The 14,172-nt window shown below is 61.9% G+C and overlaps 1 protein-coding gene across 3 annotated transcripts; it reads right to left on the bottom strand.

The window, feature by feature from the left end:
• Positions 1–570: 570 nt before the first annotated feature.
• Positions 571–13,797, bottom strand: TNS2 (tensin 2). Of its 3 annotated transcripts, XM_021686680.1 has the most exons (29): positions 13,722–13,797; positions 11,982–12,090; positions 11,466–11,503; positions 10,551–10,589; positions 10,196–10,234; positions 10,003–10,052; positions 9,640–9,811; positions 9,303–9,353; positions 8,868–8,990; positions 8,716–8,780; positions 7,792–7,875; positions 7,231–7,343; positions 7,077–7,137; positions 6,727–6,802; positions 6,364–6,493; positions 6,216–6,281; positions 6,029–6,142; positions 4,630–5,838; positions 4,343–4,493; positions 3,626–4,215; positions 3,422–3,511; positions 2,978–3,103; positions 2,690–2,782; positions 2,485–2,562; positions 2,236–2,313; positions 1,662–1,830; positions 1,512–1,580; positions 1,343–1,372; positions 571–1,208 (listed from the first exon to the last, which is right to left on the bottom strand). In XM_021686680.1, the coding sequence occupies exons 1-29, from the start codon at positions 13,794–13,796 to the stop codon at positions 1,070–1,072; spliced, it is 4,227 nt and encodes a 1,408-aa protein (XP_021542355.1). In that variant the 5' UTR covers position 13,797; the 3' UTR covers positions 571–1,069. The 3 variants fall into 3 exon arrangements, with proteins under 3 accessions (XP_021542355.1, XP_021542356.1, XP_044770768.1); XM_021686681.1 differs by lacking the exon at positions 2,978–3,103; XM_044914833.1 differs by lacking the exons at positions 2,690–2,782; positions 2,978–3,103.
• Between the last annotated feature and the right edge of the window lie 375 nt (positions 13,798–14,172).

A 14,172-nucleotide genomic window follows, 5' to 3' on the forward strand; every position in this document is an offset into this window, starting at 1 on the left:
CTACCCCCCCCCCCCGGGCCCCAGCTTGCTGCCTGTGCCAGTTGCCTGTTTCGCTTCAGTGTTGGAGTCTAGCACTTAACATGTGTCCTCCCCCACCAAGCCCTCCTGTCTCCTACAGCCTTGACCCCTGACCCCCTCCCCATACAGTGACTTCTCCTGGGAGGGAGGGAGCAGGAGCTGTTGGCCTTGGTTTGCACAGAGTGGGTGGGCCTTGGGGAAAGGGGGTGAGCTGCTGTGTTGTTGGGGTCCCCCCTTTCGGCCCTCCACTACGATGTATGAAATGTATGTACAGCCCAGAGATGTTTATACAGCCAATAAAGATGAAGTTTCTGTATTTATCGGTACGGCCTGGACAGGGGGACCCTTTCCAGTCCATAGGGCAGGGACAGGGTAGAGGTGGGGGCAGCTGAGGCAGCTTGGACTTGGACCAGTATGAGGCCAGGATGGGGATGGCGTGTGTTCCGTAGACCTGGCTGTGGGCCTGGGATGCCCCCAAGAAGCACAGGTATGCCCCTGGGAGACACAAGGCTTTGACCTTCTCGTGAACAAGGTTCGACTTCAACTCCAAAATAATGTTATAGAAATTCTTTATTATTAGACAAAAATAGACTCTTTTTTCCCCCCATTCATGTGATCCCACTCTGATCTCTCTGCTCAGAGGGGGAGGCGGGGGAGGGAGTGCCTTGCTCCCCATACCTCTTCCCCTTCTTCCTGCTGGGCTGGGACCTGCAGCTGGTTGGAGCTGGCAGGCCCTGTTTCCCCTCCAGGGCTGATGTCCTGCAGCTGGGGCTGTCCACATCCCCTCCAGGGTTCACCTGCTGATGCTTCCTCACCCTTCACACGCCCATCTCTGCCATCTGCTCACGTGCAAAGTCATCTCGCGGGCCCACCCAGTTGGCTTTAACAGGCTGGGGGCAGGGAAGGAGAGCAGTGGCCCAGGCTGATGCCCACTCCCCGGTCCTAAGGGAGGGGGCTGGCTCCTGGGTCTCCTGGGCCTAGGCCGGGGAAGTGAGGACTGTGGGGTGCTGAGAGGTGTGCGGTGTTGACGTGGGCTCTGAGCTTGTGGCCTTCACTTTCTCTGACCCAGAAGGACTTTGGTGATAAAGGTGACAATGGCATTTGCAGGCTGATCTGGGTCAAGCTCTGCAAAGAGGTGACACACGTTCTCCCAGGGGCTTCCCGGCTTCTTGGCCACGAAACCAAAGATCCTAGGGGTACAAAGGCAGGGTGGGGAGGGGGCTCAGCATCCGTTCCACAAAAAGACTGCAGAGCCAGGGCTTGGGAGGAAGGCAGCGCCTCAGACCCGTGGAGGGAAGGGGTGGGACTTGTTGGGGAGGCTTACTTGGAGGTGGTCCCGTCGGGGTTGGCCCATCTGCAGAAAGAGAAGAACCGTGAAGAAATGCCCCCAGGGTCCAGCTACTGAAGGAGGGCTGGGGCAGGGGACTGCCCGGTCTGCAGGGCCTGACGGGAGCATGGGGCTGTGGGAGCCAAGGGTCGGGAGGGAGGCTCACCTCCGGTCCTGAGGGTCAGTGCTGGAGAAGGTGATGCTGTTCACTGGGTAATGGCGGCGAAAGAAGAGCCTTCAAGGAGGATCACGGGGAAGGTCACAGCCAGAAACGGGGATCCCCAGGGCCCCCAGGGAGTTCGGCGCACATACTCACTTCCTTTGGTTGTCTGTCAGTGTAATGCCCTGGGCCGAGACCTTGAAGTGGATGATGGCCGGGGTGGGCTGGGGGCTGCAGCTCAGAGCTGCCGAGCTGGCCCGGGCCACCGCCTGGGGGCCCGTCAGTGACTCTGTCTCCACGGAGGTCAGGTAGAGCACACTGCAGGCTAGGAGGCAGGAGAGGGCTGGAGGAGAGCACCGGCTTCGCCAGCACCCAGATCTGTCTTCCCCTAGCCCTCCACACGCCCAGCTCTTGCCCTTTCTCCCGCTACCGCTGCTCAAAAGTCGTTGGAATCACAGGTCACCTGTTAAAAAGGCAGATTCTACAACTCCCCCAGATCTACAGTCAGAAATGCTGGAGGGGCCCAAGAATCTGCATGCTAACAAGCCCTTCCCCCACCCCCACCAAGATTTTCATGTTCATGACTTTAGGGTCCCTAGACTGAAGACCCCTTCCCACCGCCACTACAAATAGGGCCCGCCCACCTCCAGGCCTTTCAGTGCCTCCTGCCCTCACCGGTGGCACCCACCTGGTGCCCAGAGGGAGGGAGGTGGGAGGGGGAGGTCCCTACCGGCACCCTGACGGAGGAGGTCTGCTGCTGTGCTCATGTTGGCGGGCACCGGGGCCTCTGGGGTCTCCTCTAGAGGATCTGAGGGAAATGAGGGCCAACAGGGAAGGTCAGCAGGGAGCCCCATTCTCTAGGCACTGGAGAACTCTGTTGTTCCAAGGGAAGGCAGGCTGGGAGCCAGGACCTGGGGATGCTGCCTTGGGCTGTGCAGTGGGTGAGGAGAAGTGGAAGGACAGATCACAAGTCACCCACCTTTGCTGGGAATGCGCAGGCAGCAGGGCAGGGACAGTGGGGAGATGGAGTGCTGGGAGACCAGGGCGGACAGGCTGCCTGCAGGGAGAGGTGAGAGAAGCCATGAGGTGCCCCCAGATAGCCCCAGCTCTCCCTCCACCCTCCTGAGACCCTTTGGCCCCCCCTAAACCAACCCACTGTAACCTTCTCGGCCCCTGCTGCTCACCAAAGTAGGGTTCACTGGGACAGCCCTTGATCTTCACCCCTTTGGGCCCAGTTTCAATGAGAAAATGGCGGACCAGCTGTTCCAAAGGGTCCCCTGAGGGGAGGGGAGAGGACGGCTTTATCAGATTCTAGGTCCCAGCTTTCTCCCCTGCTGGGATTCTTTCCAGAGCTGGAGAGGTCACTTCCTGCCTCTCCCCACCAAGAAGGGCCATGGCCCACCCCACCTTGTCTTGCCTCTGGTACCTCCCCCGACTCCACTCCCCTTCTCCCTCATTTAGGCATTCTGTACCTTTCCAGGGCTGGGCGCTGGGTGGAGGTGTGGCCACTTTGAGGGCCAGCCCATAGGCTCCTTGGAATGAATGACTGTCCCTGATCAGGAAGGCCCCAGGATCCTTGTCCTTCAGCAGAGCAATGGCTGGGAGGAGGTGGGAGTTTTCACAGTGGCTGATTGAGCCCCACGTAGCCCCTCTCTACCTCTGCTACCCAAGCTCCCTAGGCCTCTCACCCTAACGGCTGTGGTGTTTTGGGGCACCTGGGGATGGAACTTTAGAGTTAAAAGGGCATTGACAGTGTTGAGTCTAAACCTCCTTGGGCCCAAAGCCCAGAACCACCTGCTAGTGAGAGACTCAGCCCAGGTAAACCTGCTGAGACAGGGAGGAGGCCCCAAGGATGGGTTCTTAAGCCAACACAGGGTCCAGGAGGGTGGGAGGGGAGGGGCAGGCTGGCTTCTCACCTTGGTCACGGGACAGGTGTGGTTTGTACCAGAACTTGGATGTATCCTGGACGAACTTGACATTGCTCTGGCTCTCGTGCACAGGGGGCTCTAGGACAGGGAGGGACCGAGTTTGGCCCCAGTGCTTCCCGGTGCCCATGCCATGCCCCTCCTTGGGAGGCAGGTTCTCACAAGGGGGTCCCACCCTCCTCAAGGCCTTTATACCTGTGGATTGGGGGACATTATCCGGGAGCAGAGGTGCAAAGGTGACATGGTGACTGGTGCCTCTGGCTGGTGGTGATGCCTGCTCTGAGCCCCAGGGTCCTGGCTGTTGCCCAGGTCCCAGCAAGTGGCGTTTCTCCGGAAGTGGGGGCTGGGTCGGGCCACTGATGTCATAGGAGGCAGCCACGGGGAAGGCAGGCGTGGGTGAGCTCTGGGGCGGCTCTGAGCTGGCCACGAGCCAGGGCATCTGGGTAGGCACAGGAGTGAGGGGGGACCCATCCGGACTATCTGGGGGATCTCGAAGGCCCTGCCAGGGGGCATGGCGGAGGCCAGGCAGCGAGGTGGGCACGGGGCCCCTCGGACTGGCACTGTCCGAGCGGCTCCCCGGGCTCTTCTCCTGAGGCCAATCATTGGGTGACCTGGGCGGGGAGGTGGAGGAGAAGGGGCTAGGGGCCGGAAGCTCCAGCCCGCTTCTTGCTGGCAGCTCGGGAGCCTTTTCAGCGCCTCCCTGGGGAGTGGATGGCAAGGCCTCGCCAGGACTTAGTCTCTGAGTGGGCACCAAGGTGGGGGACGTGGTGTCCTGCCGTCGGGTGCTGCAGTTGGGGAGGGCGGGCCGGTGGTGAGTAGGTTAGTAGGGCTGCAGAGTCCCTGTGTGAGCCGCCCCCACCCCCAGCTTGCAGGCTGCCTCGGTCCCTGGACAGCCCCAGCCCCACCCCGTACCTTTCCTTGCCCTGCACTGGGCTGCTGGTGTGCAGGGGTGTGGAGGGCCCAGACAGGTCAGAAGAGGCACTGCACGGAGCATCACGGGGAGACCGAGGCAGGGTGCTGTGCCTGCTCGGGCCCTCCCTCCAGGATGCTGGCTCAGGTGACTCTGTGGGGAAGGTGAGAACAGGGGCTGTGAGCCAGAAGTCCTTCTGTCCGGCTTAGCGCTCTCTCACTCTGCACCTTCCCCACCATCTTCCAGAACCCTCCTCTTCCCTAGGCACTCCCCACCCCAGCGCCCTCACCTGCAGATGCCAAGGGTCCCGCTGGGGCCAGGTGCCCCGGCATCGGGTACCTGTCCCCTCCCTCCTCCGCAGGGATCTCGTAGCTCAGCTTCCTGGACTGTGGGTAGGGCGGGCTGCCCGGGGATATGGAGCCGGCCCGTGGGGAGTGGGCGCCAGAACTGGAGTACCCTCTGCCCTCGGCCGGAGAGCCACAGCTATGGGGCACCCGGCCGTACGCCGGGCAGTAACTGGGAACTGCTCCTCCGTAGCTGTAGGTCACCAGGGCAGGGTACCCTGGGTGCCCATACCTGCCCTCGGGGCACACGCCATAGGAGCAGGCCTCGTGCCCGTCCTCGCCTGCCTTGGGCGGCTTCAGGCAGCTGTAGTCGGGCAGCGGGCCATGGTGATGCCCGCAGGCAGGCACCAGCAGGGGCAGTGGGTGCCCGGGCCGCACCTGGTGCAGGAGAGGCTTGCCGGCCTCGCCCGCCCACCCCTCTCCGGCCTCCCTCTCCAGCCGCAGCCCATATAGGGCGGCAGTGGGCAGCGCCAGCTTCTCACAGGCGGGGCACGGGCAGAGCGCAGGCAGCCCCGCGTCCTCCAGGATCACCACCTCCCGGTAGCCCGGGGCCCGGTAGCCGAAGTCCGCATTGGCTGGTTTCCCCAGCTCGGGGGGGTAAGGATACGGCCCCTCAGACAGTGATCGGCAGAGGCGCCTCTTCTCCACAGAGGCCTCGGCGTAGCCCGGGGGGTGCCCCTCGTAGCCCCCATAGGCCAGCCGCCGCCTCTCCAGGGTTCCCTCCGGCCGGTAGTAGCCCCCGTTGGGGACCCCGCAGGGCTCCCGGTAGCCCTGGCGGCAGGAGCAGTGGCGGCTGAGGCCAGGTCTGTGGCCCGAGTACATTCCGAGGTGCGGGCCTCCGCCCACGGGGGGCTGCTCCTCGTCATCTAGGATGGCCGTCTCACGGCCAGCTCCCCGGCCCCCACCGGCCACTCCACAGCCTCCCAGGAGGCGATCTAGCTCCTGCCGCTCGGCAGCCGTCGGGGGCGGCCGCCCAGGGGACTCGGCAGCGGGCTCCGTGGTCAGCGTGGACGAATGGCCAGAGTCGCTGCTGACAGAGAGCATGGGGGGTGGAGGTGGCTCTGGAGAGGGCGCTGGCGGGGTCTGGCGGGGGGTCCGCTGCACCTGGGCATAAGGACTGCCATCCAGAGGTCCCCGGGTGTGGGTCGGGGAGCCTGAGTGGGGAGAGGACCAGGGAGGGAGGGCAAGCAGGGAGAAGGGGGAGAGAGAGAGAGTTAATGAGAGGGGACAGTGCAGGAGACTGCGGCTCAGGGGTGTTTCTCGGGAGGGGGATTCTGCCTGGGAGGAAGGAGTGTGCCCCCCCAAACCTACACCTCCCACCACCCCTGGGCCTGCCCCACGCACCGTCCACACTGTCCTCATGGTGCTGATTGAAGTTCTCGTAGGAGTCCCAGCGCACGGCGGGCTCCGCGGTGTTGTAGTCAACAGAGACTGAAGGCTCATTCCGTGGGGTGTTTCCTGCCGAAGGGCCACCCAGGTGTTGGGGAGCAGGGACACAACCTTTAGTCCTCCCCCAAGGTTTGGCTCTTACCTTTGATCTTTTCTGGGCCGGAGGAGAAGACGAACTCCACTGAGGCTTGGAAGGGGAACCTCTCATCTGCGGGGAGTGGACAGTGAGGAGCCCGGCCCCCTGCCCGCCCTCACCTGGGCTCCAGCCACCGCATCTGTCTCCAACTCACCAGCCCAGGCCTCGTCCAGCTGGTCCTTGGGGAAAGTGAGCCGCGGCCCGTGGATGGTGCACGTGTGGAACTGAACTCGGAACACCAGGGTCCGGTCTGTCCCCCGGCCACCCTTGTGATAGCAGGTCACCTGGATGAGGGAAGGGAGACCGGGTGCCAGGCCCTCCTGTCTACTTACGCCTCCTCTGTGCTTCCACCCTGCAGACTGTCTGGCCACAGCTCTGCCGGGCCTCACCTCAAGGTGACTTCCCCTGCCCGGGGACTGCCCTCCAGTCTGCCTTGAACTGATGACTCACCACAGACTGTGCAGCTGGTGGGATACACCATACCCCTTGCACCCCCCTTCCCAGGATCCCCCCTCACCATGACATCGCCTTTGAGGAGGAGGGCTGGCTCCAGGCTGATGCAAAGCTGCTGGGGCCCAGGGCCTGCAATGTGACTGAGGAAGAGAGGATGAGGCAGAGGCTGAACCAGAGGCACTTGGGCTGGGGTGGGGGTAGGTAGGATAGCAAGGGTCAGGAGGGAGTTAGGAGACTGGAGTCTGAGCCCTGAGTGAGAGGCCTTTAGCTGAGCATCAGCCTCTCCGTCTGTAAGACGGACACCATGACGGCATACATTTCTGGGTACAGTGGCAGGAGCGGGAGGCCCAGGTGTCTGGGGAGGCTGGAGGAACAGGACTGCAAGGAGCAGGGGCCTGGGAAGAGAGCACTCACTAGATTCCAGATGTGTAGACCAGCTGCATGGACTGGTAGATCTTGAGGAACGGCTGGAAGCCTGGAGGCGCAGGAAGGAGAAGGCACGTGAGGCGCGCTGAATGGAGGGGGTGGGGGACAGCCCTCCCTGTGGAGCCCATCCCGGCAGACTCACCCGTGCCCGGTTCAAAGGCTGGCAGCACGGGCACGAGGACGTAGTGCAGGAAGAGAGGGCTGCTGTTCATTCTGATGGAGCCAGACAGGAGGCCACTGAAGTAGCTGATGTATCTGGTGGGGCGAGTGTCGGTGAGAACATAAGCCCCTTCCTCTGGGGGCCCCTTTGTATCATTTCTACTATGCCCCCCGGAAGGCCTGCCCTTCTTAGCACTTCCCTCCCATCTTACAGCTCACCGGAAAATTCTTCCTCACATCTAACCTCAGTCCCTCTTGCTGTCTCTGAGATTGGTACTTGCTGGCCCCTCTGCCTAGAATGCTCTTCCCCCCAGATCTCTGCTTCACATGATAGAGATGGGCTCTGACTGTCCTGTCAGTCTCTCTTTATCACAAGCTCCGTGAGAGCAGGGATCTGGTTTGTTCTGAATTCTCAGCATTTGGCCCAGTGCCTGGCACACAGAAGGTGCTCCATTAAGGTGTGCTGTATGAACGAGAGAATCTTGGCCTTGGCGGCCATGGAGGGAGCCGCTCCTGCGGCCCATCCCCACCCAGGGCTGCTCACCGGCGCTGGGAGGGCTGCAGCTCCGCGGCCACCTTGTCCTCGCAGAACTTCCTCATGGTTAGTGTGGCCAGTGCCTGGTCCGCCCTGGGGACCACAGGGCCAGTGTGGGGGATCAGGGCCTGGTATCCATCCAGGCCTCCCGCCCCTAATCCCCAGGGGAGGGAGGAGACGTGTGATCCCCCTGAGTCTAGAGGAAGCCCAGAGTGGTGATGAAGAGGACTAAAAACCCCACAGACAGTCACTTCACTAGTTGTTGGACCTCAGGCCCGTGGTCCCTGAGTTTTTAGTTTCCTCCGCTGTAAAATGGGGCAATAAGACCATGTTATGGGTTGAATTGTGTCTCCCCAAAAGATATGTACCTCTGAATGTGACCTTATTTGGAAATAGAGTCGTTGCAGATGGAATTAGTTAAGATGTTATACTGGAGTAGGGATGAGCCCTTAATCCAATATGATTGGTGTCCTTAGAAGAAGAGAAGAGACAGACAGACACACACACAGGAAGAAAGCCACGTGACGACCGAGGCGGAGCTGGAGTGATGCAGCGGCAAGCTGAGGGACACCAAGGATGGCTGGTCACCACCAGAAGCTAGAGGAAGGGTTCTACCCAGAGTCTGAGTGGGGGTGCAGCCCTGCTGACACCTCGGGTTTAGACTCCTAGCCTCCAGAACCGAGGCAACTAATTTCTGTGGTCTTAAGCCACTTAGTTGGTGGCACTTTGCTCCATCAACCCTAGGGATCTGATACAAATCCTCTGCAGGGAACCGTGGTGAAGTACAAGTGAGAAAAAGGAGGTGGAAAGGCCAAGTTGATAGTAAATGGCTCTCTGAACACAGAGGTGGGCTTCAAGGGAGATGGGCTCCTCGAGGCCAACTGGAGGCAAGGTCACTGGGGGAGGGGCCAGTCAGGGGCCAGGGAGCCTCACCCTGCAGAGATCTTGCTGTAGTGCATGTAGGCAGAGACGATGACCCCAAGCTTGCCCTTGCTCCCCTGAGGATAGAGAGAGAGGAATGGAGGGCCAGCTGGGGCCCCAGGCTGAGGGCACCCCAGCCCTGTGAACCCGAGGTCCCAGCCCACCTTGCAGTACAGTACGACCACATGCTGTGGGTCAGCACTGAGCCACGTCTCCATGGCTTTGCAGATGGAACACAGCTTGTCCAGGGGGGGCGCATGCAGCTCAGGCCAGCCGAAGTCCTGGACCTGGAGGGGGGGTGACGGTGGGGGCCACAAGCGAAGAGAGATGGGTGGGGATGGAAAAGGGACCAGGTGTAGGGGTCGGTCGGGGCCAAGGTCAAGGGACTGTTGGTTGTCCAAGACAACCAGCCTCAACACTTTCCTCACCAGTACAATGGGTTGATGTCTCCTGCACCATGCTTTGGTGTCTCAAGTAATAAGTCATCTGGGAAAGTGCTTAAGAGTGAAGTAGATGCCCATCGCTACTATTAATAACGAGGAGGCTGGGGGCTTCTAGGGTGGGGGTGGTTCAGTTTAATGGCTTTAATCCCCTCCTACCTTGGGGTTCAGGCGGGTCAGGTCATGTCTTTTCTCTGAAAGGTTGAAGAGCTGCAAGTAAAGGGGGGTTTTAGACGGAAGTGACCTCAAGAAGCGAGGGGCTGTCCCCTGCCGTGACCCTAAGCAAAGTCTTTCTCCCAAACGAGGAGGTCGCTACGGGCCCGGCCTAGCCCTGACAGCCCAGAGGGAGCGTTCCCGATCGGCTCCCGCGGCCCCGCCCCCGGGCCCCGCCTCCTGGGGGGCCGCGCCTCTGCGAGATTGGCGTCAGGGAGCAGCTCCGCCCATCTGGGTCTCCCAGCCCTGTCACTGGCTGACAGTGGAAGGCCTCGCCCCTCACCAGGTACTTGTCGCGGTGCTTGGATTGCAGCACGTGAGCCAGCTCGCGCAGGTGTCCCCGGTGTCGCTGCTCGTCGGGCCGCGTGGGGAAGGCGGCGGCCAGGATCCGCTCCGTCACGTAAGTGAGGTCCAAGTCCCAGCGGCGCTCCATAAGCGGGTCCAGGCTGAAGCTCCTGGGAGGGGGCGAAGCCTGCGTCAGGCACGGGGGCGGGGCTCCCGGGGGGGCCGGTGGGAGCGGAGGGCGAGGCCTCTGGGTCCCCAGGGTAGGTGGGGCCGCTGGCGGGCGGGGGGCTGCCCCGGAGAGCTTTGCTGGGGGGCGCTGCGCAGGGCTGAGGTGGGGGGCCACCCCGGCGCCCTCACTTACCTGGGCAGAGTGCTGCGCTGCTTTGAGTGGTTAAGAGACTTGGTGGATCCCTGGTGGATGAGAGGTGGATGAGACTGGTGCCCCCCAGTCTAGGCACCCCGCTCCAGAGTCCCCTGAACTTTTGTCCTCAGACGAAACCTAGGTCCGTACTCCCAGAGCTACCTGCTTCGCCCCCTCCTCCAGCATCACTTACCAGGTGCTCTATGCGCCTCACAGGGGCCGTGTTTCTCCGCTAGAGGGAGATGGAGAAGGAAAAGGGAGGGGTTAGGGCGGGGGCAGGGACCAGTCTGTGCCTGGGGATGGTGGAGAGGGCACGCCAGTGTCCCTGTAGGGGCTGGACTGGGCGAGGGGAGAGGAGTCCTAACCCCCAGCAGGCCCAAGGGCAAGAAGAGCAGAGGGCTCATTTTTTCCCCTCTCCCTCAGGATTACCAACACCCAGAGCAGTCCATTCAAGGTAACCTCCTGGGGGCCCTCTCTGTGGCCACCAGACCTTTGGACATCTCAGCCAGGTTCCTTGCCTCCCCCACTGCATCTCAGAGCACACTCACCAGCTCCGCGGGAGGCAAGGCCTGACAGGACGAAGTCACCTGGAAGGAGACCGAGTGAGGGACTGGAGCTCCTGGGGCAATGGACCCTCCTGGGTTTGAGGATGGGGCTACCCCTCAGCTTCAGCAAGGTGGAGGGGCTTTCAGAAGATGGGCGCACACTCCAGCGGAGGTTCCTCTATTTAAGGGAGCCTCCCCTCTGGCCTCTCGGTCCCCCACCCCTGGGCCCCCCACTTGTTGCTCTTGGCTCCCAGCCCCCTGCCCACACAGACCCCCATTCATCCAGCTGCGGGGCAGGAGTTATATATAGAGCAATGTAGGCAGGCCATGGCCAGGAACGGACACTGGCCTCTTTCACCGGGAGACCCCGCCCCTGAGTACACAGCTCCCCCAGGCCAACTTCAAGCCCTGGGACCCCCTGCACTGCAGAAGGAGGACCAGGGAACCTCCTCAGAGATGGGGCTGTCTCAGGTCCCCAGTGGACAGTGGCATTATCTTGTACCTTCTGCCGGGCCTTTTCCAGGGCCCAGGACGAGACCCACCCAGGCATCCTGAGGACCCTTCCCCAGAGGGAAGGCACAGCCCATCCGGCTGCCCAGTCTTTGAAATCCTGCTCCCCCCACCCACCCACCCCACCCTTCCTCCTCCTCATTCTCCTCCTCTTCCCCACCCCCACCCTCTCGCCAGCTGCAGCCTGGGCACAGCACCAAGACAAACGCTGTCTCCTGTCCACGGGCCTGGGCCAGCCCTCCAGGGGGTGGAGTAGGGTGGTTCTTAAAGGGCCCAGTACAGCACTCTCTCCCACCCCAGCAGGGGTTCCCCAGTGATGAGAGGGGTGGAGGGTTGATGCCAGTGTGGCTGGAGAAGCCTGTTTCAGAGCAAGGGACTCTAGTCCCCCTCCCCCAATCAAGCACCCACCTTTGCTTCACATTTTCTGTGTGTTGCCACCTTGCAAACTAGAGAGGGATGGTGCGGAGAAGAGAGAGGTCAGCAGGGGCCTTTTGGGGGCAGTGGAAGGGGTAGTCCTCCCCCCATTTCCCCAGGCCCTGGGAGCAGATCTTGGGACTTCCAAGAGTGTGTTGAGATGGAGTGGGGTGGGGGGGCGCAGAGGCAGTTCAAGGGAAGCATATGGCAGGGGGTAGTACTGCCCAGGCCAGGGAGGGAGCGAGCCAGGGCTACGTCCTTGGGTGGGTGGGGGTGAGGAGGAAGGGAGGGTGGGGAGTAGTGGGTCTCCTGGGTTGCGGGGGTGGGGGGTGGGAAGTGTCTGTCACCGGGAGCAAGGGCTGTTTGGAGGGGAGGCAGCTGCCTCTCGGCTCCCGTGTTGCCCAGTCCAGGGGCAGCGGGCTCATTACGATTTGCGTGAGTCTGCCCGCTGGAGTTGTGTGCACGGTGGTGCTGGGCGGAGGCTCTCAGCCACACGACGGGGCACCTCACCTCTGCATGAGACGCCAGTCCCATCGATGGTCACCTTACACACTGCACAGACTGGCGGCTTCTTCCGGAAGACCTTCTCCCGGAAGCTATGTGGCTCAGCTTTCCTAGGCTATGGGTGGAGGGACACGCCGACAGAGAGGTGTCAGTTCTCAGCGGGCCCGTCTCGGACTGGGCCAGGGTCCTGGCACTGCACTGGTTTCTTTCTTCCTCAGTCCTGCTAAAGCCCCCACACTCCTAAGACACACTTGGCCACACCTGTTTCTGGGCCGGTGTGGGGCCTGTCCTTGATGGTATGTGGAACCTGCCACCTTGCGTCACCTCAGCCAGGTCACCTCTTCTCTGAGGAATCACTCAGGCCCTTCCTATGGCCCTGGGGTGTGAAACCCTTGCGGTCACTGCCTCCCCAAGCGCTAGGGCTTTCCTCCTGGTTGGGGGGTGCTCTCTGACTTTCCTCTGTAAGGGCTCCCCGTTTCTCCTCCCAGATGGCCTCCCCAGATGAAGGTCCCTGTGGAGAGTGAGCAGGAGGGGGTCCAGACAGGAATGTAGGATGTCAGTCACGCAACACCCAGACTGACGTGACAGGAGTGGCCTCAGCCAGTCCTACTCCCCTGGCTCCCGCTGTCCCCATGCTCCGGACAGCTGACATGCCCTCCTCCCCCTACTGTCAGAACAACATGTTTACTCATTGTGCATTGAGGCGGCAGGCAGCAATTGTGTAAGGAGGGGGTGGTAACGTTGGAGGGACAGGCAGACAGAGGCATGACATGGAGGGAAACAGCTGTCTTGCTACTTGTGGATGTAGTGAGCACCCTGTCACTTGAGGAGGTCCAAGTGAGACTCCAGCATGGGATGGGGGAGGAGGTGGACCAGATGCCCTGTTGGGCCCCTCCCCACCCAGAATGCAGTGAGGCAGGGATGCCCCATCATGGCCCCCAGTTCCATCCTTCCCACTGTGGGTTCACCTCACTCATCCTCTCCAGGGACCATATGCCTCCTCTCCCTTTTACCCATGTTTCTCCTCCCTCAGGAGTTCAAGTTCCTGCCCGCCCCCCACCCCAATAATATTGTCTCATGCTGCCCTGAGCTGCTGCTTTTGGGGTAAGGCTGAGGAAATATGGGGAAATGGAGTGATAGGCCTCCAGGCCCCCCATCCTGGGGACCCAGGCAGCACTTTTGGTCTCTTGGCTGTCCCGAAGCAGCTGGATTAAACCCCACCTGAACTCTCTGGACCAACCTTGCCAGACCCATTAGGAAAACCGGGTGCATTGGCATTAACAGCATGCACAGATGATGTCAGGGGAAAGCAAAGCCCCAGTGTCTAAAGCACTTTTGGGACCTGGCCGCCGCCCCCCTCCCTTTGCCACTTCCACCCCATTTCCCCCAAACTTCTTGGCTCAGGGAAGGGGCCTGATCTCTCAGCCCTGCTCCGGGGTGCCGGGGTTGTACCTGGAAAAGTGCTACCCTGCGGTATATATACCTGAGTGCAGGTGTAGGGGCGAGGATCCCCAGGGTTGGCCTGAATTAGGGCAGGGAAGTTGGAGGAGTCAAAGTAGACACCAGGTTCTGCTCTAATCCGAACTTCTGCTGCTCACAGAACAGCCCCGGCCCCTCCGGGGAGAGGCAGAGTAGTGAGGGCATGCGGGGCAGGGGGAAGAGGGTCTGGCCCAGTGCTGGTCCCCTCCCCCACTGCCCACACCGCCTCCCCTGCCCCTCCTCGGCCCTGCCGGTGGGCACTCCTACCCTGCTGCTGGCCCGGCTGCTGTCCCTCCTCCCCAAGGCTCTGAGCAGCCTCTCCACGGGGCCGCTGGACTTCATGACGTCCGGCTGCCTGGGGTGCCGACTGCGGGCCTGAACAATGCTGGGGCCCGGCCCGGGGCTTCCTGGAAGCGGCCTGGCGGAGGCAGCTGCTTCCCTTGGGTGGAGGGTAGACTGTCTGGCTGGTGTGAGGAGAAGCCCAGCCCTGGAAGTGGAGGGGAGTGCAGGCGGGAAAGGGGCAGGTCGCTGCTCCAGGAAGTGGGGGGGGGGGAGGATGTGGGGGAGGCCAGGAGATCAGATTCCCAGGATCTACCCTGCTGGGAGTGTCAGCCCAGGATCTTTGGCCCCCCAGCCCCCTGGCTCTGGAGCTGCCCCATGCCCTGGGATCCACCCTATCCAGGGATCTGCAAGGATCCTGAGATCCAGCCCCCGGTGG

The sequence above is a fragment of the Neomonachus schauinslandi genome, chromosome 5, assembly GCF_002201575.2.
Source record: "Neomonachus schauinslandi chromosome 5, ASM220157v2, whole genome shotgun sequence".
Classification (NCBI taxonomy): domain Eukaryota; kingdom Metazoa; phylum Chordata; class Mammalia; order Carnivora; family Phocidae; genus Neomonachus; species Neomonachus schauinslandi.

Bases quoted from the DNA above. Each gene is read 5' to 3' on its own strand.
- TNS2 (XM_021686680.1), bottom strand. From the start codon at position 13,796: ATGAAGTCCAGCGGCCCCGTGGAGAGGCTGCTCAGAGCCTTGGGGAGG. The intron at 7,344-7,791 runs GTGAGCAGCCCT...TCGCCCCACCAG, and splicing joins CTGCAGCCCTCCCAGCGCCG to ATACATCAGCTACTTCAGTG. The intron at 5,839-6,028 runs GTGCGTGGGGCA...CTCCCCACTCAG, and splicing joins CCATGAGGACAGTGTGGACG to GCTCCCCGACCCACACCCGG.